Here is a 25,248-nt window from a genome sequence, read left to right on the forward strand (position 1 = left end):
GAAAAATGCCATTTGATTTTCAAAACACTCTCAGGGCAGATTTAGAAATCTGTTCTTGCTCCTTTTTTATTCCAAGTGGAATGAATTTTTTGGTTTTTCATTTACTCTATGTATTACTTTAGCATTTTGAATTATTCTCTATTTTTGGACTCTTCCCTTTGATTCCTCTACATAATGGAATTTCAGGGTTTAAGGAAAACCATAAGCCCTTAATGTGGTTTTGACAGAGAACCTATGAACCCGTCCGTAAACTTGGATGAGAAGAAGCCAAATGCAGAACTGACAAGGAGGTGTTGCTTAGGCTTGGCGTGAGTCTGAAGAGAGGGTCTGAGCATGTCACCAGGAGAAACGGCAGCATTTGCCCAGGAGGGAACTGAGGGACTCACCCATGCCTGATGCCTCTTACCTGTGTGTGAAACCCACACAACCTTGAGTTTTCTAGAGCAGAGCTTCTCAAATGTCAGTGCGCACCCGGATTCCTTGAGAACTGTGTTGAAGTGGCGGTCTGGGATTGTGCCTTTCTCGTAGGCTCTCGGACGCTCATGCTGCGGTCTGTGGACGGCACCCTAAGTATCAGGCCACAGAGAGCCATCTCCTGTGGCAAACTGGAGACACGCAGTGGCTGGTCTGCGATTCGTACGCTGGCAGTATCAGTTGATATTTTTCATTAGATGAAACGTTTTTTTCTTCTACTCTTGTGGTTGTCAGTTTAATTTGCAATCCCTTTATTTTATAGGCATGTGATTCTCTAATTAGTTTGGATTCTGATTATAGAAACAAGATTGTGGATATTTGTTATAAAACAGTGTCCAGGCTCCTTAACCAACAGGCGTGAACAGGGAAACATCGAAGTTCGTGTGTCAGAAGGCTGGAATCAATGCTGTATTGCATTTGTTCATCTTGATGGGCCTGAAGGGTTGAGAAGGCCTCTTCATCACTTTCGAGAGTTGAGATGTATTGCTCTAGCCAAACCAAATTCTTAGCTGTTTGATGATGGCGGTCTCTGGAGTCAGAACAGGCGGTCTCTGGCATGGACCCCTTTGCTTATTCTAGTAGTGCTGACATCGTGCTGCACAGAATGACATTTTTTGTATCAGATCTCTCAGTAGAGAGCCGAGTCTTGGAAGACGCAGCATCGTTACCATAGCTTTTTGAAGCCAGTTCTCCCTGGCACCATTCACTCCCTGAGCACCCAGAACCAGCTGTCCCGACCAGCGGGCTGCCCTTGGCATCTCACCCACCTGCCACCTGCAAATGAAATGTGCTCATGGCAACTCAGAACCTTCTAGGCCACTGCCGACACATACCTGCGTATAGGCCACAGCATCCTCTGAGTTCCATGTTCTACTTGCAACTCGTGAACGCAGCATGCGTGCTGATGGCCTTTATCTTCTCCTGTTCCATTTCTTAGGGCCCTCGTTTAAAGCAAGCAGTTTGAAAGCAGATAAAAAGTTAGAATTTGTCCCCACAAACTTGCACATACAAAGGATGAGAGTTCAAGACGATGGAGGATCAGGTACCTATTTTTCTGCCCCCTCTCGTTGAATCGCATTTTGCTGCTTCTCTTTCTAGGTACTTGGTCCCTGGGTGCCCCACATCTGCCCATGTGTGTGCTGTGTGCTCTGGGCGGCTGGGAGGAGAGACTTGTCACAAGGACCTTCAGAAGGTCTCTGTTAAGAGCCCACACCCCTTCCTTTTGTCTCTCCTCGCTCTAGCTTCCCTTTGTATTTTTGCAGTAGAAAGTTGCCTGTCGGCCATTCTTCCCAAGGAGGGATACAAACGGGAGTTACAGGGTGGCTTCCTGCAGCCCGTGTGGCTCCACCTGAAATGTTTTGAACCCCTTTTTGCTGAGGTGATGGCACTGGGCTCCAGGAGACCCTTGGGTGGCCAGGGCTGTGGGAGGGAGGGTCAGGACCCCAGACTTGTGTGCATATCCCTATAGCTGGCTTGTCCACAGGCCTGAGCCCAGAGTAATGGAGGAGAGCTTTCTGTCATTCAGATCAGAACTACGATATCGTCACCATCGGGGCGCCAGCAGCACACTGCCAAGGTTTTAAGTCAGGAGGTCTCCGCAAAAAGCTGCACAAATTTGAAGAGACCAAGAAACAGTAAGTAGCCAGAGAGAGTCTGTGGTCCTTGTACAGTTTTCTGATGCTTCTTTTCTCCGTTTAAAATAAAATCAAAGTACGACCACAAGAACATCCAGCCATCTGATCTGCCTCTGCGTGGCGGGAGGATCTGCCTCATGGAGCCTGTGCTGCTCTGTTGGCGTGTGACTGAGCTGGGTGGGGGATGAGGGCACTGGATCGATGGTCCTGTCCTACAAAATGAGGAGCAGATTGTGATCCCACCTCAGAAGTGGTGCTCCAGGCAGCCACCCTGTGCGGACTCTGCTGGCTTGGCATCCTTTAGAGTCCCTGGCCAGTCAGTTGAGCACCACAGGCACTGAGCCTGGAGCACGTTGTTTCCTAGAGTGCAGCAGTGGTAAACATTCCCAGTTTCTGAAAGATTTGGGGGGCCGTACAGAGCTCCTGTCCTAAGCAGGAAATTTCCAGGTAGGGCGGGTGGTGAAGGGCATGTCAGGCAAAGATGTGGCAGAAGCAGTGCACGTGGCGAAATGTGGCCAGGTGCACAGTGCCAGGGGCGGAGAGCTAAGAGGGCTGGCCTTGCTGCCAGCCTGCTCTGTGACCAGAGGTACAGCGCCCAGCAGATCTAGGCCTGGTTCCAGGAGCTCAGGGCCTTGCCTGGGAGTAGACAAGTCAGCAAGCGCCATTTGGCGTGAGCAGTGCCTGAAACAAGCATGCTGTTTGGGGTGCATGGAGCAGGGCATCCACCCAGCCCCCAGGGGTGGGAGGGAGAGAGCCAGAAATAAACCCAAGCTGTTGTGTTAGATGTGTGGGAGGCATTGATGATCTTCCAGAACGTCACCTGTGAAGATTTCAGCGGCTCAGGAAGTGGGGGTGATGAGTGTCAATGACCAGTAAGGTCCTTGGGCTGTGACCGTAAAATAGAGGAAGTAGCATGAGGTGTTTGGTTTAGGGAGAATAATTTGGGCTGATAGGGAAAGACAGAAGTGGATGAGGTAAGGTGAATGAGAAGAAAACAGTGTTGGAGCAGGGTTCTCACAGGATGGAAAGAGGCAAGAGCAGGCGTTCGTCAGAAGGGCCAGGAGAAGAGGTGGGGCTGCAGAGAGATGTTTGAGGTGGGAAGGAGCAAGCGGAGGCATCCATGGACAGCCTCTGCGGCATGTGGGCTGGGGAGGGTCGGACTCAGCAAGTGAGCATGGAACAGTGTGAGGGAAGGTGAGCAAAGGCCCAGGGAGCGTCACAAGAATCCCATGGACGATCGGGTGAAGAACTCTGGCACAGGCCACGGAGCTGGTGGTTGGCACCTGACTGTGCTGCCACGGCTGGGAGTCAGGACATGACCTGAGAAAACGGACTCTAGGCTGGAGCAGGAAGGAGGTAAAAGGTCAGAGCAGTGGCTGAGGGGGTCAGGGAGGCAGCTAGGGGCATCACCACTCAGGGGCAAGGCTGAGCAGGGAACGGAAGAGCGTGCCCTGTGAGAAGTCACGTTCAGAGAAGCCAGCCCAGAGCCCAGTGAGTCCTGGAGACGGGACGAGAAACAGGGAAGGGGAATTCAGGCCCCCAGACAACCTACTTGACCTCGATTCATTCCCAAGGGTGCTTCCCTAAGACAAACCAGGTAACCGGACCTGCCTTAGGATTCGCTGACTCCAGCGTCCCTTTGGGAAATAGGAAGAAGACGCAGCTTCCTGTGCCCACCGCAGCTCTGCACAGCCAGCCAGAAAGCGTGTCTGTCGCTCCATTGCATGTTGCCCTGTGGAGAGTGTGAGCGTGCAGCTTGAGATGGGGTGGGGCCTTGAAGGAGAACGCATAGTAACTGTGTGGCCAGTCAAGAAGGGGGCCTCCTGGGGGTCTTTGTCCCAGGAGGCTTGGGGTGTTGATTACTGATAACTCTGCATGTTAACTTTAGCATTTATTTCTCAAAATACCTCTTTAGTATTTTTCAAATAGATAAGTTTCTATTTAATTTCCTACTAATGCCATCAAGCCACTTACAGATACGGTATTCATGATCTGAACTTTCCTTTCAATGCAGAGGTAACTTGGCCTGAGGTGGGATGTCTCCCTGGGGCTTGAGCACACGGAGTGATGCTGCTCTGAGGAATAAGCACGTTGGGCTCATAATTGTAGTCATCCCTGTAGTTGGGACCTCAACACATAATTTTAAGTATTTTGACAAAAAATAAGTTGGCTTTTTAATTTTTTTGTTTTTGCATTTGGTATTTGCTAACAAACTGCTAATATTTCATTTTGGTTCTTTTCTTTAGCAGTTTTGAGGAGTGTTGGTGAGTTTTCTGTCTGTGGAGAGAGTGTCTGTTTGGGTCTCGTCCTCATGCAGAGAAAGCTTGCGCCATCCCCACCCTCCTCGTGTGGGCTTCCCCCGCGGTGCTGCCATGGTTCCTAGTGACGCACCTCGTAGACAGTTCTCCCTTCCAACTGCAATGTTCTTTAATAATGAATAGCCAATCTTCAGTCTGCTGTTTTACCTTTCAAACCTGGCAGCCGCGTGTTGCCGTGCTCGCTCTGAGAAGGGTCCTCGTTCTCTTTCTCCCAGGAGGAGGAAGGGCCCAACCCGGGAAGCCCCAAGGTGCCGAGTTCTCGTGTCAGCCCCTGGGTGCAGCTGGGAACCCCTTTCTGTCTTAAACAGGAATCCTGTGGCTTTTCAGTTTTCACTTCACTATTACCTCTTGTACAAATGAAGCCAGCCTACCTCTTCATGATACTTATTAATTTATGCTGATGTTAATGACACTGTTACCAGGGTCAGTTTTACTCCTGGGGGTGGGCGCAAACCAAGATTTCATACAACTGAGTGGCTTTTGCCACAAGATAATTAGTTGACAGTTAGAAACCACGGTGTCTGCTGCCTGGGCTTCCCTCCTGCTGCCCCAGGCTCATAATAGAGGCTCTGCAGCCCCTCAAGAAATGCTGCTGCCTCAGAGCCTGTGACCCATGAGGCTCAGGGGCTATGGCTGGGCCCTGCTGGAGGTGTCAGGCTCTGCTGGGGGCATCTGACAGCAGGAAGCTCTGAGGACATTCCTCCATGTCCAGGCTGAGGCCTCTCAGCTTCCCCCTGGGTCCTTTTCCCTGAGGGTACTTCAGGTACAAGGGAGGGAGGAGGGCATGTAGGGACGGTTGCTGCTGCTCCCGCCTCCCTGACGGAGGAGACCCACGCTACTTTCTGGAAGTGGCCTCCCAGCCTCCCCTCCCTGCCTTTTCTCTACTGGGGCCTCCTTCAAGGTCTGATCTTTCCCATAGGGGACAAGTAAAGTACTTAGGGGTTGAGTCTAGGGGTGCAGGGGAAGAGGAATGGGAGGAGAGTGCCAAAGGCCCAGCTGCCACCAAGGCCTGCTCCTGGGTAAATCCCCACCCAGGTGTTTTGGGTTGAGCCTTGTTCCTGGGGAACTTTCTGAGTTCCTGGGTTCCCTCTGAGGACCCTCCATTGCCCAGTCTGGGCCTAGTCACCCCTTCCGCGTCTGCCCCCTGCTCCCCATATACAAGACTGTTCCCGAAGCGGAGAGGGGATGGAGTGGGGAGGGTTATAGGCAGAAGGAGTGTCCCTGCCTGGAGACTGTGAGGGGCTAAATCCCAGGCGGAGAGGACCCAGCCTCCCAATCCTCCTACCCTTGCAGAACCCAGCTCCATGGGGGCTCAGCCTCTGCAGAGGTGATCCTGCTCTTCTAATGTCCAGAGTGACTGTTGCTCAGCAGTTACCAGCAGTTCCTGGCTAGGGCCACAAGACTCCACCCTTACGCTCTCGTGGCATCTTCAGTTTAGCCCATGACCCCAGCTCTGGGTAGGTCCGGGTCTGGGGTGGGGTCCTAATGCAAAGTCCAAGGGCCATACCTAGGATACTGCCTCCTGGGGCTGCCCCTGGGCTTCATGTCTACACCTCCATCCTGCTGCCTCCATGTGGCCGCCTGGTTTTTAAAACCAGGTAGTTGGGCACACATGCTTCTATTTTCCTCATCATCCTAAACAGTACCTCTTTGAAATTTGCCTTTTCTTGCCTCTGCCATGTATATCCCATGCATGAGTCCCAGGTACCATCGTTAAAACATGACTTGTGAGAACACAGGGCAAGTACAGGGCGGTGCTTTTCTCTTGGCCTGGGCAGAGGGTATGTATTTGTTGAAGGGCACACGGCCACCTCCTTGCACAGAAGTAGATCTGCATACAGCACATTTAATGTATGTACTCTAAATATTGGGGGTCTGGGAAGAATCCATTTTTTTTCACCATTTTTGGAGTCAGGGTCTTGCTCTGTCACCCAGGCTGGAGTGCACTGGCACCATCAAAACTCACTGCAACCTCAAACTCCTGGGCTCAGTTGACCCTCCTGCCTCAGCCTCCTAAGTAGCCAGAACCACAAGCACAAGCCACCATGCCTAACTAATTTTTACCTTTTTTTAAAAGATGGGGTCTCCCGATGTTGCCCAGGCTGGTCTTGAACTCCCGGGCTCAAGCAGTCCTCCCACCTTGGCCTACCAAAGTGCTAGGATTATATAGGCCACCATGCTTGGCTGAATTGATTTTTTAACACCCTATTTTGAGATGGTGTTTTTAAGACGAAATGATCCTAGAAGGCAGCTATTCATTTGGAAGAGTGATTGCAGATTGGAAAGTAGTCGTGTGCACATCGTGCTGTGGAATGACTCCTGTTGTGCCCCGCGAGCTTGCGTGCGGTCCGCTGCATGAGCTTCTGGCACATCCATAGTTTTTTACTGTGGCGTGTGGGCCTGTGGTGGTGGTGTTTCTTTCTGGGGTGCTTTGGTTTTCGGTTTTTGCATGTTTGCCGCATAATCCAGCAAGGGAAGGGGTAGTGGTGGTTTCTTGATGACCCACTTTGGGACTTCCCTGGGAAGGGGCCAGTGGGGAAGATTCTCAGCCCTGAGCAAGGTGACCGTCATCTCCAGGGGAAGTGATGGAGGATGTGGTGAGAGGTGCCCTCGCTCCTCCTCTTTCTCGCTGTTCCCCAGAATTCAAAGGGTCACTCTTTATAGGGACCAGTCAGGACCTCTCATCCTATGTGTGAAGGGACACCAATTCTACCCAGAGCTCACAATTTCAGATTTTAGGAGGAGACCCTCTGCATTGGTGGCTTGTACTTCTTCCTGCTTTCCTCAGCTTCCTCAGATGGTCTGAAAAATAAATGTTTAATATTGCATTGATTGGGATCCAGGCTAAGAGACACGCAATTCATTGTCACCGTTTAGTTGGACCCAACACGCTGGCCAGGCCCCTGTAGCGGGGGAACGTGAAGTTGGTCCTTCAGAGCCTCCTGATTGTTCTGGGAGGGGCCGGGCTGTAGGCTTGGCATCAGACCCCTAGACACGCACGCTGCTTGGTGGCGAAGAGATGGGAAGGAGGGAGAGCCAGGGTTTCACAGCCACTGAGGAGTCCGGCTTTGCCTGTGGCTTGGCATGTTCTCCACTTTCTCTTCATTTGATGAAACATTAGTTCTCAAATTAGGGAAGTCCTGGAGTGAAGGAAAGAGAAAGGAAACCCAATTTTCTAGGGACTTGCTGGGATCAGACATGAGAGGAAGGATGACTGTGGGTGTGTTCACAGGGAGCTTGAATTCCCGAATAAAAAAATAGGTTTTGGTTGCTTGGGGACAAAGTCCAACACCCACTGCAGTCTCTGCTACACTGTGATAACCTGACCCCTTCTTCTATAGATGGTCTCCACGTCTCCACTGAAGTACTGCTTGTAAGTTAATAGATGAGGTTGTGAGGTGAAAGATTATGATCATTTGGGTGATTACGGGATATGATTGTTCAATACCTGTTCACACAGTTACATACACAAGTGAAAATACAGATACATGCAAATACAGATCAAAGACTGAGTCATAGTTTAATATTTCAAGCTTCTGCCATATAGACAGGAAGGATCCACTAAGATATACTTTGCTCATCAACAACTAGAGTAGCCTAGGAGAACATCCCTGAGTCACAGAACATCCCTGAGTCACAGATGACATCCCTGAGTCATCTTAGGGTTAATGTGACTGGGGCTGGGATGATGCTGTCGTCCTTTACAGATTCTGGAGAATCCCTTAGAATCTGTTCTTATCCTTTCCAGTACATCATCTGGCTGCCAGTCGATAATCTACATACCACAGGACATCGTCAGAGCCAAGGAGATCATCGCCCAGATCAACACCCTGAAAACCCAAGTTAGCTACTATGCAGAGCGGCTGTCAAGGGCAGCCAAGGACAGGTCTGCCACTGGCCTTGAGAGGACACTCGCCATCTTGGCAGACAAGGTAGGAGGGGTGCCCTGCTGCATGTGGGCTGGGGAGTTTCCTTGGGTTTCTGGGGGCCACCGGGCAGCCCAGGTGTGCCTAAGGTGGTCCACAAAGAGTGTGACATTGGGAAGACTTTGAAGGTCTACCTGAGGTCCATTTCCCACAAAAACCAGAGAGGTTTCATGATTTGTCCGCAGAGCTGGACAGACAAAGGGCAGAGCCCAGGGCCTGTGACTCTTAGGTGCAGCTTCAGGCACATATGCCCTTCAGTGAGTCCATGGGGCTCATTTTGTTGAGGCTGATACAGTTCCACCGCTTTCTCAGTAACAGCCTAACCAGCACTTTTTTTTTTTTTTTTGCCACATTTCTATTGCAGTTGAATTTGAAAACAGAAACTGAGCTATTATACAGACATAAGAACAATATAATTTTATTGGCTTACATACAGTCAGTACACCAGCTTCTACTTAGCCATAACTTGATCCTGATTTAAAAATATGTAAGTATTAATCCCAACTGAGGAAGTGGCTATTATCAGACCCTTTTGATGGATGATGCTTTTTCCCATCACTCAGTGTCCCTCTCAGTGCGCGCACATACACCACACACACACACACTCACACACACACTCACAAACACACACAGATTCTGACTACACCTCTGCACTCACACTCACTGTGCTATTGAGCTGCTTTTCCTGATCAGAATGTGTAATATCCTTCACGTGTGTTCACACAGCATAAAGAGTGTGAGTTGGGGATTAGATCCACTGGAAAAGAAAGATGTAGTTGTCAGCAGTAACATTATGAACCACAGAACCCGTGATGCGTGCATAATTCTCCTAAACCAGACATGTCATACTAGGAGGCCAGCTACCCAGACCCAGAACTTGATGTATTAGATGCTGAGGAGCGAAAGATAAGACTTCCACAATTGAACCAAAGTAAGACCTGACCCCTGGACACTTGTTCCCTGGAAGGTGGAGGACAGACCAGGAAGTCTGTCAAGGCTGGGGCAGTGGGCTGTCTCTGCAGGCCCCTCCCCTAGCAATCACAGGTCAGAGGCAGGCAGGGATCAGAGAACGTCAGAGATTTCTCACCCTCTTTTCCTCTTGCTTGGTGGGAAATTCTTGTTAAGATTCAGCCCCAGCGGGCCACATGGCCGTCTTCGTATTCAGACATCTTGAGGGATGTAGCCCTTCAGTTGCTTTGCACTGTGGAGAAAGGCAGAGGGGTACAGTACTGGGCTTTAAGCCCATTCTCCATTTCTCAGATAAGGCAGGGGCCGCCCCAACCCCCGGCCTGGGCTCAGCAGCCTTGGTTTGTGTGCACCTGCAGACACGGCAGCTGGTCACGGTCTGCGACTGCAAGCTCCTGGCCAACTCCATCCACGGGCTGAACGCCGCGCGGCCTGACTACATTGCCTCCAAGGCTTCTCCCACTTCGACTGAGGAGGAGCAGGTGATGCTTAGAAATGACCAGGACACCCTCATGGCCCGGTGGACAGGGAGAAACAGCCGATCTTCCCTGCAGGTGGACTGGCACGAGGAGGAGTGGGTGAGTCTGCTGCCGTGGCTGTCATCCCACTGCTGGACTTGGGCCGAAAACTGCAAAGCCTGTTGCCAGTCTCTGTCCCTCCGAAGTGCCTCAAGGTTTGACTGCTGTGAACAAGCTCCAGGTTTCCTTCCTGGATGGCTCCTTGGCTCCTGATGCAGGGAGGGGGACTATTTTGGAAACCTGGTGTCCAGATAGGGGTAGAGCTGTGCTGGGGCCTGGGCCAGCCTCAGGCCTGGATGAAGAGGAAGAGAAGTGGGTTGTCCTCCCCTGTTGGAGGTCTCTCCTTCCCCTGCCGCCTGTGCCTTCTGTGGCCCTGGGATGCTTGAGACCAGTCAGGCCTCTCCTACTTCCTCAGTGCTCTGTTTGCTGTTAGATTTTCCAGGGCTGTGTGTATGTGGGGATGTGGGAGCTCTGGTGCTGGGGCAAGTAGTTGTGGATTTTGGAGCGGCCGCCCTGACATTGCATCACATTATTGTTCCTCAGAGAATTGGCGCTGGGAGCAGGATCTGTGTTTCTTGAGGGAGGGACACATTGTACAATTTGTTTGTGCCGTGGATTGAGACTACTGCTTAGAGGTGTTGTTCTGCAAGCCCTGAACTATTAATTAGCAGCAAAGTAGCATCCTGTATGCTTTGTGTGTTTCTGCACATCACTCCCAGACCTCCCTCACCTCCTCCCCACCTCCCCTATCCAAATTTCCATTCCCTTCCATCCAAAGGAGACCTCCATCTTGTCTGTGTATGATGGTTGTGGGAAGTCTGCAGTGGCAGGAGGAGGAGATAGGACAGTGCCCTGTGGCCCTTCAGGCAGCACTGGAGGGCCACCTGGCCTCCAGAAGAGTTACTAGCAAACATCACCCAAACTCTAAACACAGTGGCCACAGGAGATCGATACGTCATTGAAAAGCAAATGCAACTTTAGTGGGGAATTAGGAATCGTCTTTATATTTCTAAACTTTGAGGTATTTTAACAAGTGTGGAAGCCCAGGGCAGGGGATCGGTGGAGGGCGATTTGGTTTGTGTTCTGTTTGTGTTTCTGTTCGGGAGAGCTGACCCACACGGGCCCCTTTGATTTGGAAGGAGAAAGTGTGGCTGAACGTGGACAAGAGCCTAGAATGCATCATTCAGCGTGTGGACAAGCTGCTGCAGAGGGAGCGGCTGCACGGCGAGGGCTGTGAGGACGTCTTCCCCTGTGCAGGCAGCTGCACCAGCAAGAAAGGTAACCCGGACAGCCACGCCTACTGGATCAGACCAGAAGACCCCTTCTGTGATGTCCCCTCCTCACCATGCCCCTCCACCATGCCCTCCGCTGCATGCCATCCTCATCTGACCACACGTGCGTATGCATCCATGCTTCCCATGCGCTGCCTCCACTTCACCTTGTGTTGCTTCCGTTTGTCTGTGTCTCTGACTCCATGTGCTCCTCCCCCACGCAGACTGCAGGGAGGGCTGCCAGGTGGAGCGGGGGTGTCCCAGTGCACGGAGCAGCGGGCGGTGAGAGCGGAGTCTCCGGTTGCCTTTCTGTGTAACTGGAGCCCATGTGTGATTCTGCATCTCTGCCAGTCAGAATCTCAGGGTCCTCTTGGGATACACCATCATGGCTGTAAGGGTTGGGCTCCTGGGCTTTTCAGGTTTATAAAGCAATCTGAGAACCTGAAGGAGGCCAGGATGCAGATGCCTTTCTGATGTGATTGTCTATGGCATTAGGAATTGGTTGAGTGAAAGGGGAAAGGGGAATTGTGCAGGGACACAGCTGGATGAGAGAGATTGGCAGGTCCAGTGGACACGGCTGAAAGCTGGTTGGCATTGGCTGGGCACTCTCTGACGCAGCAGAGGCATGTTGCCTTGGGACGTGGTAACACAGAGAGTGGGCCCCTGTTCCTGGGCTTCTTGTGGTCCGAGTCAGGTGGTTTGGCAGGACCCTTCAGGGTAGGACATTGGCATGAAGCAGCATGCTTCACAACAGTCTCTTGTCCGCAGAGACACGGCACGCCAGGACACTGTCCTGCAGAGAGCCTTAAAGCTGGGAAACGGTCCCTGCAACCGAGGTGCCTCCGTCTTTTCCTGTAAGAGCCGGAGAGTTACAAGCTAGGCGGCTGAGACTTGCCCACAGACCTAGCTTCTGCCTCCTTTTTGTTCTCCTGCGGGAGTTTTAAGCCATAGTAGGAAAGGCCCAGATGTGCTGGGATTAGGCTTCCTGTGATGAGGGCTTTTATATTCTGAATTGGGGAATTTCCATTCAAGGTGTCAGCATGCTGCTTGGTCAGAGCCTCTGGGCAAATCCCCCTTCGGGTTGTCAGAAGCCCTTTGCCTCTTTACTCTGCCTGCAGTCTGTTTCCAGGGCACTGTCTCACTTGAGCCTCTGTCTCGACTGTTGTCCCGTCACCCATCTCTCCATCTCTGGGGAATTATAGTTTCACTTCCTCACACCTGGGATTGGTTCATGGAACTATTTTATCTTTATTCATGTTCTCTTTTTATGTAAATCGTGTTCCTTTTGAAAACTTTCTGAGAGTTTTCTTTCTTTCTACTTTATTTTCTTGTTTGTGATTTTAAATTTTTCTACAGATAATGAAAAGAGTAATTTATTGGCTGTTTTAAATGTGGGAGCTAGTTTATTTCATCAGATGGGATTGTATCCCTAACTTAAGTGTCACTTTTTTTCTAGGCACATCCTGTATTGTTTAAATATAGATGCATTTTTATTCAGTTTTAAAGTTATTTAAATGAGCATTTATGCTATTTAGGGTTTGACTTGCGTGTGCCATAAAAATCAGCTGTTATAATAATGGGAATGTGAAGCTTACTTACATTTGAGAGAGTCTAACTCTGCTGATCAGTACTCAAAGAAATGTATGAAACCATATGCCACCAAATTATCTGTGGATGGTCCTTAATTTAAACATTTTTAGCACAGCCAGGAAGCTGTTCAGTCCTCAGTGTAAGCAGGAGGATCAGAAAGAAGCAGTCTGTGAGGTATTTATTTCGGTGAGTCTTGTCCACAGTGCCACGGCTTGGCTCTGTCGTGGCTTTTTATACCATTCCAAGTTACTGGATACATTGTTTTGGCTTAATGAGCAGGTGTGTTCACACCAACATATTTATTATATGAAAATAACTCTGTACTGCTCTGAAAGGCATCCTCACTTTTCATTCCAGTGCTATACCCTGTCCTAGCTCCTTGGTTTTTATTTTTCACCAGGGAGCTGCCCTGCCTCAGAGCTGCCCTGCCCTGATCGGAGAGCCCTGTCTGGCAGGTGAGGGTCACCCAGGGCCAAGGCTTTGTGGGGGCCCCCCTGACGAGTATCTGCCAGCCAAAACCACAGAGGCTCCTCAAACTTCCCTTCTTCTCATCTCTCCAAAAGTCTCCCATGCCCCTCCACCCCCACCGGCCAAGGTGCGCCACTGTTGCCCCACCGGGATTTGGTAGCTTCCACCACCTTCCTCCTGTGCACTCTGTCACTCTCCTCATACCCAAAGAGACCCTTAGACCAAGTTTTTCTTAGTCTGGGGTCTGTGGGTACCCGCAGGTTCTTGTACCCCTGAGATTATGTGCTGGAATCTGCATGTGTATAGAGAGGAAGTCCAGAGTGGTCATCTGTTCTCAACTGTATGACCCAAGGCAAGTTACAAGCCATTATTCCAGGAGTACCAGGGAAGGCCCCCCCTTTCGCCCCTTTGATTGAAAGATGAATTTAGCAAATCGGGTTTAATCCCTGATGCCTTCACAGCCATGGTCCCAACCCAGCTGTTGGGGAACAGGCTCCTAGACCTTCCTCCTCATTCATAAACTCAGAATCCTAGAAGATGGGTTATGGGGAGGCAAAAATCTGTATTTTTTCAAGGCCTCACATAACCCGATGAGCAGATCAATATGTAAGAGCCACAGTTGCAAATCACTGTGGGTTTCTACCTTTGTTAGCAACATGGTCTCAGGGTATCTGGGTTAACGAAGAGGTTGAACTCTTGACCTTACAGATGCCTTTGTATTCTCTTTCCCCTTTCCCCTTTGCCAGTTTGAAAAGTCACTTCCAAAGACAATGAGAGAGGAGGGATGCTTTGCCCCTTCTTTACAACCTAGATTATAAAATCCCCATCAAGCTGTTCTGGCTGTTTTTCGGGATCCGGGATCCGAGGCCACCTCATTTCCACATCCTGAAGACATTCTTTGAACTGAAAAACTCAGACATAAATTAACATAAGTGTTTTCTCCCATGATTCCTTTTCAAACTCGTTTTCTCTTAGATGGTGCACCCAGTTAACTAGAAAGTTTAGTTTTTAAGGGAAATATGAAATTGAAATAAGGTGAAATGGAATCAAAATTGGTATTCTTTGAGGGCCTGAAGGGACATTCTAATTGGAGACTACCCCTAAATCACAAAACTTAGCATTGGTTTAAATGTGGAAGATTGGCATCTTTTTTTTTTTTTTTTTTTTTTGGTATACTGGTTTCATTCCTGGATCTTAACACTTTGGATCTCAGCAGTCGATCCTGAGCCCAGGCTTCCCCGGTGAATCAGAGCAGTGGGCCTGACCGGGGAGCACTCCGTGTGCTGGTCAGTCTCTTTCCTTACAAGTTTGCTTCCAGATGCCGCAAGCCAACGCAGGGCTCCGCCACTACAATGTGATTTATGTGGGTGCTTTTTCCTGCGGCATTTATCACATTGTAATAAGCTAGATCGCACATCCCGAAGAGCATTTGATGTTGAAGTATTGGCAACATGAATGTTTAAGCTGGGGAATCTGTCATTGTTTACCACTGAGAGGGCTTGCTGCCGGAGTGCTTTGGCGAGCCTTCTTGGGGAAGAGGCAGCCGGGCACCAAGACCTCTTCTCTGTTTGTTAGCCACGTTACTGCAAGCTGCTGACGCAGCTGCTCTGAGATTGAGTTGCTTGGTTTGAACTGTGTGCTGCTCCTTAATCATCCATGTCGCCCTCCATTTCTGTGCAGATTGCAGCCCCCCTCCTGAAGAGTCCAGCCCAGGTACGTGGTTTCCGTTCAAGGCTCCTGCTGACGCCCTCTTACTTAATACTCAGGTAGTGTTTTGTAGCTAAATTACCAAAGATTGCCTTATGATCCCAGAGTCGGGAAAGTATTCCAGGACCTCCTTCGTTGTGAGGCACAAAACATTTTTCGCAGGTTTGATGAGGGACCAGTTGAGCGGAGGAAATTGTGACCTGAGGCAGACTACCACATGTCTTTGTTTTACTCTTACATTTTAAAGTCTTTTCAGATGAGCACATTGGGCTTCCTGACGTGGGTGACCTGAGGTAGGGAGGTACACATTTTGGACTTTCTGGGTGCGGTTTTAGAATTCTTACCAGACATCGCTATGGGCCTCAGTTGGAGTTAGTGCCAGAAATGTAATCTCTTTGCTGCATTTGCATGTAGAAACCAATGTTTATGGTTCTAGTTCAGGGGTTGGCAAGCTACAGCACTGAGCTAAATCTTGTCCACAGCCTGCTCTTATAAATAATGTTTTGTTGGAAACCAACCTTGCCCACTTGTTCATGGATTGTCTACAGCTGCTTTTGTGCAGCAGTGCCAGAGTTCATTGCAGCAGAGAACCCGTGGCCTTCAAAGCCTAAAATATTTACTGTCTAGCTCTTTACAGAAAATGTGTGCTCGGCCGGGCACGGTGGCTCCCGCCTGTAATCCCAGCACTTTGGGAGGCCGAGGTGGGCGAATCACAAGGTCAGGAGATCAAGACCATCCTGGCTAACAATGTGAGACCCCGTCTCTACTAAAAATACAAAAAAAAAAAAAGGAGCCGGACGTGGTGGCGGCGCCTATAGTCCCAGCTACTCTGGAGGCTGAGGCAGGAGAATGGTGGGAACCCAGGAGGCGGAGCTTGCAGTGAGCCGAGATCTCACCACTGCACTCCAGCCTGGGCGATAGAGCGAGGCTCCATCTCAAAAAAAATAAGAAAAAAAAAGAAAATGTATGCTGACCCCTGATCTAGTTCATATTGAGTTTCCTGGGTATTGCTTGTGGTTTTGAGCATGAGTCCCCCAAATAATATGATTTGATGTTCTTTTTCTTACATTCCAAAAATCAGCTGCATGGTCAGTCTATAGTCTATCGCTTGCGTATTTCTGACTGGTTATAAATGTAAGACAGCAGGATACTTTGTTGATGTCTAGAATGTAATGAGTCCATGACTGTGGGATTTACCAGGCTAACAGCTATTCCTGGGCATTGCTAGTGAAGCCTGTCCACCCATACAGCTCCGTGAGTCAGCGTAGTGTGGCGGCTCCTGGCAGCAACCCCAGGACGCTCTTAGAAGTTAGCCCGTCGGCAGGCTAATCTGATTGGACGCCTCATACTCTCTCAGTTTGCTTTCAGCCCCTTCATAGTTTCTCTTTCCCCAAAAGTCAGTGTCGCCTTGAGCAGGCCTTGGGCCCCACCCCCTTGGACCCTGAAGGTTACTGAGGCCTTGGTAGATGTACGAATAGTTGGCCTTGGTCTCCTCCTCCATTTCCTCCCCTGGGCCCATGCCTCAGCTGACCTCCATGGCAGGCCAGTGCCTTCAGACCGAGCTGTCGCCTGAGCCTCAGTGGTGCTGAAGCCTGGGGCCGTACCCAGCCGTTAGGGCCGGGAGAGAGCTGGTGGCATGTGCATCTGCTCCCACAGAAGCTCAGGGCTCTTCTCAATTCTGGGCTCCTGAGGGTTGCAGAACTAATGGGAAGTCTCGTGGGTCCCCGGGCAGCCCACGGACAATGCCTGGCCTGTAGAGCCCTCCTTGTTGTGCGTCAGCTGGGACATTTCCAGAAGCACTGATGGCTTTTTCACAGTTGATGCTGATGGACTAAAATGGTCCCTGCAAGGAGTTCTTTTGGCTTTTCCTGGAGAACTGCATTTAATCTGGGCTAAAATATACACACTTACAAAGACACACACACTCTCCCTTTCTCCCTCCCCTACTAATGAGGGGAAAATCCAGAAACAAAGTCCGGATTTGAAAGTGCTCTTCAAAGTTACCTAAATTAGTATGGCCCATGGATTCACTAACAGTCTGCAAACATTACAGGTTAGGAACTAGATAAGGAGCTTTCTACAAAAACATGGGTCAGCGACGTCACTCAGGACATTGTTTCATTGAGCTGATTTTTTTTATAACTCGGCTTTCTAGTGAAGAAAGCAGAGTATAAACCCTTCAGCAATTCCAGTGACCCAGGTACCTTTACTTCACTAGATCCTAGGTAGAAATCATGTTACTGCCCAAGAGACTCATTTTGGTTGAAGTTTTAAAAAATTGTTCCAGACATGTCTGAGCCCTTCTCTGGGCAGATAGCCACACTCACCTTCTACCAAGTTCCATATCTCCTCTTTTCCAGGACACACGTCTTAGTGCTTTTTAGCCATTCTTTCTATACTACAATTTTTTTTTTTCATTTTTTTCCTAATATAGCAAAGCAATCATTCTCATGGGAATTGAGTTTAAAGAGAAATAGGCAAAGTGAAAAAGTTGTAAGACCGGTTGTATATTTTGATCATTTTCAGATTAAAATAATCATGATTTTCATGATATGCATGATAGGTAGAAGAGCAAAGTAAAATTGGCAACATTTTCTTTAAGAGCATGTACTTCTTAGAGAAGGATAGTCCACTGCCTACCTTTCCCCAAACTGTTTGGCTAGAAAACCCTGTTTGCCATTGGCATTTTTGATAGGCACTTCATGTAATCGGCATACATTCAACAGAATTCTTCAAAGAAACAAAAACATGGTCTCTGAGAACTTCAGTGGAGGAAAGAGACTCGGATATTATCTCGTGCTTCTCTCTCATTTTATGAAAAAGGCCCCACGTGGCTGAGGGGTCGAGGGCCTGGCCTGTGGTCACCTCTGCTCAGCAGTGGCCAGGGCCGGGACTCAACATTTTCCACCTCTCAGTTCAGTGTTCTTCGTCACTGTGGTTCCTTTGCTAAGACCTGTCTGCTGTGGACTTTCTAAATTTAAGCCTGCTTTTTCCGTTACAGAGATAAATGCTGTCCACAAACAGTTAGTGTGCCTGCATGTGCAATTAGGCCACCTCCAACTTTTGAGCTGCTACAGATACTTAAACATTTCCGTTAACCAAACACTGAGTGTAGGGAATTCTTTGGCATGTTTCAGTATTTCTTTAGGTTGGTTTCTCAGTGACGTGCTAACCATCCAGCTTGAGAGGACAGGGCCAAGCCGCCCTTCTCTCGGTCTCTGAGATTCTGTTTCTCTGAGACAGAGGTTACCCTCTGGCAGCTGCACAGCTCCCACAGTCCGGGGCCTTCCCTGAGTGCCGGGCCGGGACATGGCCTGGTGCATTCCGTGGCTCGAACCCTCAGCCTAAGGGGCCCGCACTGCCCGGGCTTCACTCCACAACTTCTCACCATGTTTGGTGTGGTGGATTCACCAAGTGATGATGGCCAGATGCCTATTTCTGGTCTTAGTGACCTGTTACAAATAGAACCTTAATGAGGGCCTGTCTTCCCTTTTAAATGTCTTCTAAATAGGAAGGAAAAAAAAGAGTCAAAACCCAAAATATCTTTCACCCTGTTTTTCTCCCTTGAGGTTCTATTTTTAAAAAGTTGTTTTGGTACAGGGTCAAAGTTTCCATATATTCCTAAAAGAAAACTGAGCTAGAAATAGTACTGGGGAAGGAAGGTGGGGGTGGGGAAGGAAGTGAGTGCAAGGTGGGGCCGTTCTGAGGACTGAAAGCTCTGGAGCTGTGAGGAATGGTCCCCCTCCAGGTGTGCAGGGTGAGAACTGAACACAGTTGCATACAAGGCTTGGCAAGGGCAGAGGAGTCTCTGACTTGACTTCATACCCAGGTCAAGAGAAGGGGGAGCACAGAGAACCTTTCTGGGGTCCTTCTTCTTCACGTGGAGGTGCTACCGTGCAGTGGAAGGAGATGAGCCTCTGCGGACAGAGCATTTTCTGGCCTCGTCATGACTTGCAGAAGTTTTTTTGTTGTTTTCCTCCAAAGGCATTGTCTGAAGTATTTCTGTCTAGGGTCCCCAACAGGTTCAGGAGACCAGGCATGTGTTGGAGGTACCGGAGTAGAATTGATGTTTGAGGTTGCTGGAAAGAGCTGGGGCTCGAGGGCTAGGGACTGGGTTGGTTCTAGACAGAGCTAGAAGATGGGGTGGAGATGGGCGAGTGGGAGGACTGCAGTGGTTAGGGGCCAGGTGACTTGTTAAATTGCCAGAACCTAATTCTTCAAATCTCTCTCTCTCATTGTGATGACCCCCTCGCTTGTGCCCCAGGTGAATGGAGTGAGGCCCTTTACCCGCTGCTGACCACTCTCACCGACTGCGTGGCCATGATGAGTGACAAGGCCAAGAAGGCCATGGTATTCCTGCTCATGCAGGACAGCGCGCCCACCATAGCCACCTACCTGAGCCTGCAGTACCGCCGTGATGTGGTCTTCTGCCAGACGGTAGGCCCCGGGAGCACCCCGAGGGAGGCAGCGGGCACCTCCCAGCTCGGAAAAGACAGGCTTAGGAAGCCCTTGCCTCTCACTTCACTTGTAAAGTGAGCACCCTAACCCTAACCCTAACTTTGCACCTGCAAAGTCTGCTGAGTCTGCACCCAGGAGGTAGTGAGGGCGTGGGTGGCGCAGGCCTCTTTGCTGCGTTTGTTTTTTTTTTTTTTTTAGCTGCACAGGAGTTGAGTGAGGGCAACAACACAGGTATTTGCTGTTAGTGCAAACATTGCTGATATAACAGTAGGTGCCTTAGCTCTGTGGCTTGTTGCAGGACTCTCTTATTGTTGAGAGAAGTGAAGCCTTGACATGAACGTAACAAGTTTAATAGTTGCCAGTCACCAAATTAGTAAAGTGAACAGTGATTTGGGGTCGGGCGGGTTCTCTCCGAGTTCCCTCACCCATCCTGGAGAGTCCTGTTTCATTCCACAGAAAATCTCCCACTGAGGAAACTTTGAGTGACCATGTTGTCTCTCGCTTCTGTTTTTTGCTGGGGCTGAGTTTCCAGCCAGGGTGGCGTGGCTCTATGAGCAGATAGACCCTTTCACTGTGAGTAATTAATTATGGGCTTCCAGAAGGTTCCAGCCTAGGAATAACGCCAGGTACAGGTCAGGTCAGAAGCTGGGTCAAAACCAAACCTACGTTGTGAGTGACAGGAATAGCAAGCCCACTGTTGGGCGTCTTCCCATGGCCAGGGCGTACCCCACCTGGGCTTCTCGAGGGACGGGAGGTGCCGCTGAAGCCCCTTTGAGCAGTGGCAGCAGAGGAAGGGGGCGGTGGGGGGCTGGGCATGATCTGACTGCCATTTAGTGGGCAGGCATGTGACCCTGAACCGCTTCACCCCACGCCCCCACAGCTGACCGCCCTCATCTGCGGCTTCATCATTAAGCTGAGGAACTGCCTGCATGATGACGGCTTCCTGCGCCAGCTCTACACCATCGGGCTGCTGGCCCAGTTCGAGAGCCTGCTGAGCACCTACGGTGAGGCGCCCCGGGCCAGGATCGGGAGCCCCACTTGCGTGTGTGGTTTCCATCCTTTCTGGCTAGGTATTTTTCTCCCTGTACCAGTAATGCGTGCTGATTGGAATAAATCCAAAATACGTAACAGCGGACCAGATGGCAGTCCTGGCAGTTACAAAGGCACACGCCTTGGTTTGTTGTTGTTTCTGGTTGAGGGTGGATGCTCATTACTTAACTAGTAACTTCCTGTTGGACTTCGGGTTGTTCCTGAAACACCAGTGCAGCAGTGGCCTCTGTGCACAAGGCACTTGTGGGCCTGTTTCTACAGCTCCTGAATGACTAGAAGGAGAGTTACTGGGTCAGAGGGTAGGAATATTTTTAAATTTAATAGATATTTCCAAGTTGCCTTCGAAAAAGGCTCTCTCCTTCCTACCCTTGTTTGTTATTTATTTCTTCTGAGAAGGTGATAGAAAGCATTTGTTAATCTTTGGAAACTGAGGACATCAAATAGATATCAAGCCCTGTGTAACAGGAGGGTCTGGCCCCAGCAAAGCTGCTTTAGCATCTCTCATTTCGTGTTTCAAGAGCTGGCTTTGCTTTCTGAGTTTATGTATTTGTTTCCCTCCCTACTATCCTGCGCTTGCCCAAGAAAGAATGGGAAAGGATGGCGCGTGTTTCCACCGGCTGCATGTTCTGATGTGGCTGTGGGATTTCAGAGGCATTGTTGACTCACAGAGGAGTGGGTTGCAGGGGAAGAGGCTCAGAAACTCCCCCTGCCCCAGAGCCACACCTGCACCGCTCCTGTCACAGCCAGGCCGGAGCTCGGCTGCCTTCTGCTGAGACTGGGGAGAGCAGCAGGGCCCTCTGCCTGACAGCCCCGCCCCTCTCTCGTGTCCAGGGGAGGAGCTGGCAATGCTGGAGGACATGAGCCTTGGGATCATGGACTTGAGGAACGTGACCTTCAAAGTCACTCAGGCCACTTCCAGCGCCTCCACAGACATGCTGCCCGTCATCACAGGAAATCGGTAAAGTGTTGGTTTAAAATTATCTGAGCCAGAGAGCAGTTTTCATATTTGTTTATTTCAGGGAATCTACTCTTCCTTCTGAATTTTTTATCCTATTTCATTTTGTTAAATGCTCTGATTACAGCCCCTAGGTTAGTACCACTCCCTTAAAGGTCTGTGGTTGGCCGTTTGGCCATCACTGAGCCAGAGGGCCAGCCTGGGCACTGCCATCTGCTCGGTGGCCCTCTGGCCTCACACTGCTCTCCCTCTCTCTGCCTTTCTCCAGCGACGGGTTTAACGTGCGGGTCCCTCTGCCGGGTCCACTGTTTGACGCCCTGCCCCGGGAGATCCAGAGCGGCATGCTGCTGCGAGTGCAACCCGTCCTCTTCAACGTGGGCATCAATGAGCAGCAGACGCTGGCCGAGAGGTGCGTGCCGGCCCTTCGGGGCTGTGGGAGTGCGGCGGCCCTGGAGGTGACACAGAAAACATCTTACCCCTCTTCAGGCTCCAAGTGCTGGACAGACGTCGTTATCCTTCCCTCCTTTGGCCAGCATTTTCATCATGGCCGTGCACCTCACTGTCTCTGGTCCTAGGGACACAGGGTGACCCAAAGGTGGTCTCTGTCCCCAGAGACTCAGCTGGTGGGAGAGAGAGGCATGGATGCAACGATGAAGACAGATACAGGGCATTGTGGGATCCCGAGTAGGGCACCCAGCAAGGTCTAAGGGGGTCTGTAAAGGCTTCTTGGAGTTGCAGGGGATGAGGCTTTGAAGTGTGAGTAGGAGTTGGATGATTAGGTGGAGGGGAGACGTGTCAGATTGAGAAGACTGAGGAAAGGCCTGGCGGGGAGAAACGGCATGGAGTTCAGGGGCAACAGGTTCCAGGCAGGGATTGGCAGGTAGAGGTAGACAGGCTCTGTGTGCCAGGGTGACACTCATGCCTGAACCTAAAGGCTTACACCTTGTAAACTGCCCTCCAGGGTCACTTGCCACTCCGCGGAGGGGAGTTGTGTGTGCCTGTGTGTGCACGTGTGCCTGTGTGTGCACGTGCATGTGAGGAGATAGGGTAGATGGGGTATATGTACCCTATACTGGCCTTCCACTACATGAGAATGAGTCCTGTGTTGTCGTTGATCTTCATGTGATGTGTGTAGAAAACAGATATCTTCAGGTACTTGCTGTGAAGGAAATTTGGTTTCCAGAACAATATGCCATGTTGCTGCCAGGCCTTCTGATGTCCACCCCCAGTGGTTGATGTCCATTGACGCCCAGGTGTAGGGTCACCCCAACTTAGGAAATACGGTGTTGTTGCTGGGAGACAATGAAGAACTTTCAGTGGGCCAGGACACAATCCGATTTACATTTCAAGTAGGTTGTTTCGCTGGCACGTGCTGGGAGGAGATGAAGGGGACAAGTGTGAGGAGGAAGCTGCTGGGAGGAGCCCAGGCCAGAGGTGGGAACCTGGATCAGGGCCGGGGGAGTGTTGGTGTTCTGCAGAGGGGTGGGCTGGGGAACTGTTTAAGTGGTCAGTGGAAGGGGTTAGTCTTTAGTGGGGCTGGGGCTGAGCGGGAGGAGAGTACACCAGACAGACCCACCCACTGAGCTCATAAACTGGCAGGAGAGCCGTGTCCAGAGGCAGGTGGTGAGCTGGGTTTGGGCTGAGGGCACCAGCCCAGGAAGCAAAGCCCCAAAGGTGTGAGCAGAGCTGGAGGCGCCTATGCCAGGGAGAGGCGCAGCCTCACGGGAAGCCCGGCAGGGAGGTGGCCCAGGGAAGGGAGAATGATGGTGCCTGCATCCGGTAGCTGCGGATCCCACGGGCTTGCAGGAGCAGTTTCTGGAGAGGACTGAGCCAGGGCCAGGTGCGTTGAGTAGAGGGGAGGGTGGAGGATGCAACGCTGAGGACAGAGAGGACTTGGGAAGGGCAGGTTCTTGGCTTTGTTCCTTTATTGGCCCTGCAGTCCCTGGTGAGCTGGGCTTGTTTATAAGCTGAGGGGAGAGCCCTCAGAGGGGAGGCCGCAGGCCCAGGGTCAGGGATGGCCCCCAAGGGAGCAGGTGCCTAGAGAAAAGGCCGTTGTGGGCACCAGGGGTGGATGGGCTGGGACTCGTAGGAGGGAGTCCTGCCCTCTGAGGGATGCTCTAGGGCCGCAAAGAAACTGATGCTCAGAAGGCCCCTCAGCAGGGACTTGTGGGACTGCACTGGGGCCCGGGACCTGGACTTCAGAGCCTGCATTTTCTAATGACCACCTTGCGCCTTCTTTGCAGGTGGCATTTTATGGCCTTGTTTCTTAGGCATTTGGCACATGCTCCTTGCAGCACACGTAGTGTAATCGGGTTGAACCTGCGCGATGAGGAAAGGGCAAGGGCTTCATGATCAGTCCTGGAGGAGCTGGCAGTCAGGCGTGTGCATTCGCCCACAGAGAGTGACTTCAGATTGGAGTACAGGGCTGCAGCCTCACCTCCCAGCCATACCTCACTGCCGTCCCCCCTCCTGAGTGCCTCAGGTGTGCTGCACAGGGCCTGTACCAGATCATGTTCTGATCATCTCTCAGGCACGCCTGTAACAGTGATACATGATTCCTGCCAATGGAATGCATTTAAACTGATCAGCACCGCTGAAGAGATGCCTTTATGCTCGGAAGAAGGAAAGTGGCTTAGAATTTAGATATGCGTAGGAACTGTTTGAGAGAATCAACATAGTTAGCTTCCATGCAATTGTGTTCGTGTTGGAAGAAAGTGACATTAGCCAACTAATGGCATCCCCTATAATCTCCCAAGGTTTGGCGATACGTCTTTACAAGAAGTCATCAACGTGGAGAGTTTGGTGCGGTTAAATTCCTACTTTGAGCAGTTTAAGGAAGTTTTGCCTGAGGATTGTAAGTATTTCTTCAGTCACGGTAGGTTTCACTTACTCGTCTTTTTATCAGTTTAGATGTCTGAGCTCTGGCTTGCCCTGCGTCTATTAGTTCATGTTCCTTCTCTCCCTAAACACACACATGCAGAGAGAGAGAGAGAGAGAGAGAGAGAAGCTTCCCTTGGCTGCGGCCCTCATTCATCTCTTTGCTGTTGATTCTCTACTAGCCTGTGTGACCTGGCTCCTTCCCACGCTGTCGTAGTCACTGACCCTCGATGCGTTTGGTGGCACACATTGTGCACCTGCTGGTAGGGCTTGGGGGAATCCCAGAGGCAGGACCCACCCTCGGCCAGGTGAGCGGCCCACACACCTCCCTTTGTGGTGCTTAGAGAGGAAGATGCGAGGCCAACATTGCTGGGTGTTTGGGAGCAAGATGGCCCCATCTCGGTGTCTCCTGGAGGCCGTGGAGGTGCTGACAGTCAACTCTCTCTGTGCCCTCCAGTGAAGATGCTGCAGCTAGGGCTCTGCAGCCACAGAACTCAGGGAGGAACCGAGGGCTTCACAGCACTGCCTACGAGTAGAATTCCCTCTTGAATTCAACCCAGTGAATATTCCCTGCGGACCTGCTGAGTGTAAAGTGCTAGAGGATCTGATGGCAAATGAGGGGCGGACCCTGCCTTGGAAGGAAAGCCGGTTCCAGAGTGCCGGCCTCTCTCTGCAGGCACTGCCATAGTCACTAGGGGGCGCCACGCGGCAGAAGGCGTCATCCCCACTTCGTTACACGAATGTCCTCTGCTGGGGGTTTCCAAAGAGGGAACCCACGTTGGCTGGGCTTTAAATTGGGCAGGCTTCATCTGCATCCTGTTGGACGGTACGGTAGACCTTAGAGTTTAGAGATAGTCAAACAGTACTGCTGGTGAACCTTCACAGGTCACGGATGCGCCAGACACTGGGCTGGGCTCTACATATATTTCCACGCTGAATCCATAACAGCCCATGGGTCGGTAATAAGATCCATGTCCAGATGAAGAAAGGGGCACCTGGCTCTGAAGCCCATGTGCTTGGATTGTGGCCGAAGCCG

General features: G+C 50.8%; 1 protein-coding gene across 9 annotated transcripts in view; it reads left to right on the forward strand.

The window, feature by feature from the left end:
• The window catches only part of INPP4A (inositol polyphosphate-4-phosphatase type I A), a 146,113-nt gene that overhangs the window by 101,043 nt on the left and 19,822 nt on the right, over nt 1-25,248 (forward strand). For 4 of the 9 annotated variants that reach the window (XM_008008095.3, XM_038004177.2, XM_038004178.2 and 1 more), the window contains exons 12-23: nt 1,412-1,516; nt 2,000-2,108; nt 4,355-4,372; nt 8,175-8,358; nt 9,678-9,896; nt 10,976-11,231; nt 14,846-14,878; nt 19,137-19,309; nt 20,211-20,334; nt 21,212-21,338; nt 21,604-21,744; nt 24,092-24,189. In XM_008008095.3, the coding sequence (XP_008006286.2) occupies nt 1,412-1,516; nt 2,000-2,108; nt 4,355-4,372; nt 8,175-8,358; nt 9,678-9,896; nt 10,976-11,231; nt 14,846-14,878; nt 19,137-19,309; nt 20,211-20,334; nt 21,212-21,338; nt 21,604-21,744; nt 24,092-24,189 (1,587 nt within the window). The remainder of the gene's footprint in view (nt 1-1,411; nt 1,517-1,999; nt 2,109-4,354; nt 4,373-8,174; nt 8,359-9,677; nt 9,897-10,975; nt 11,232-14,845; nt 14,879-19,136; nt 19,310-20,210; nt 20,335-21,211; nt 21,339-21,603; nt 21,745-24,091; nt 24,190-25,248) is intronic. The other 5 variants (XM_008008106.3, XM_008008101.3, XM_008008100.3 and 2 more) reach the window with 3 other exon arrangements.

This window comes from Chlorocebus sabaeus, chromosome 14, assembly GCF_047675955.1.
Source record: "Chlorocebus sabaeus isolate Y175 chromosome 14, mChlSab1.0.hap1, whole genome shotgun sequence".
Taxonomy (NCBI): Eukaryota; Metazoa; Chordata; class Mammalia; order Primates; family Cercopithecidae; genus Chlorocebus; species Chlorocebus sabaeus.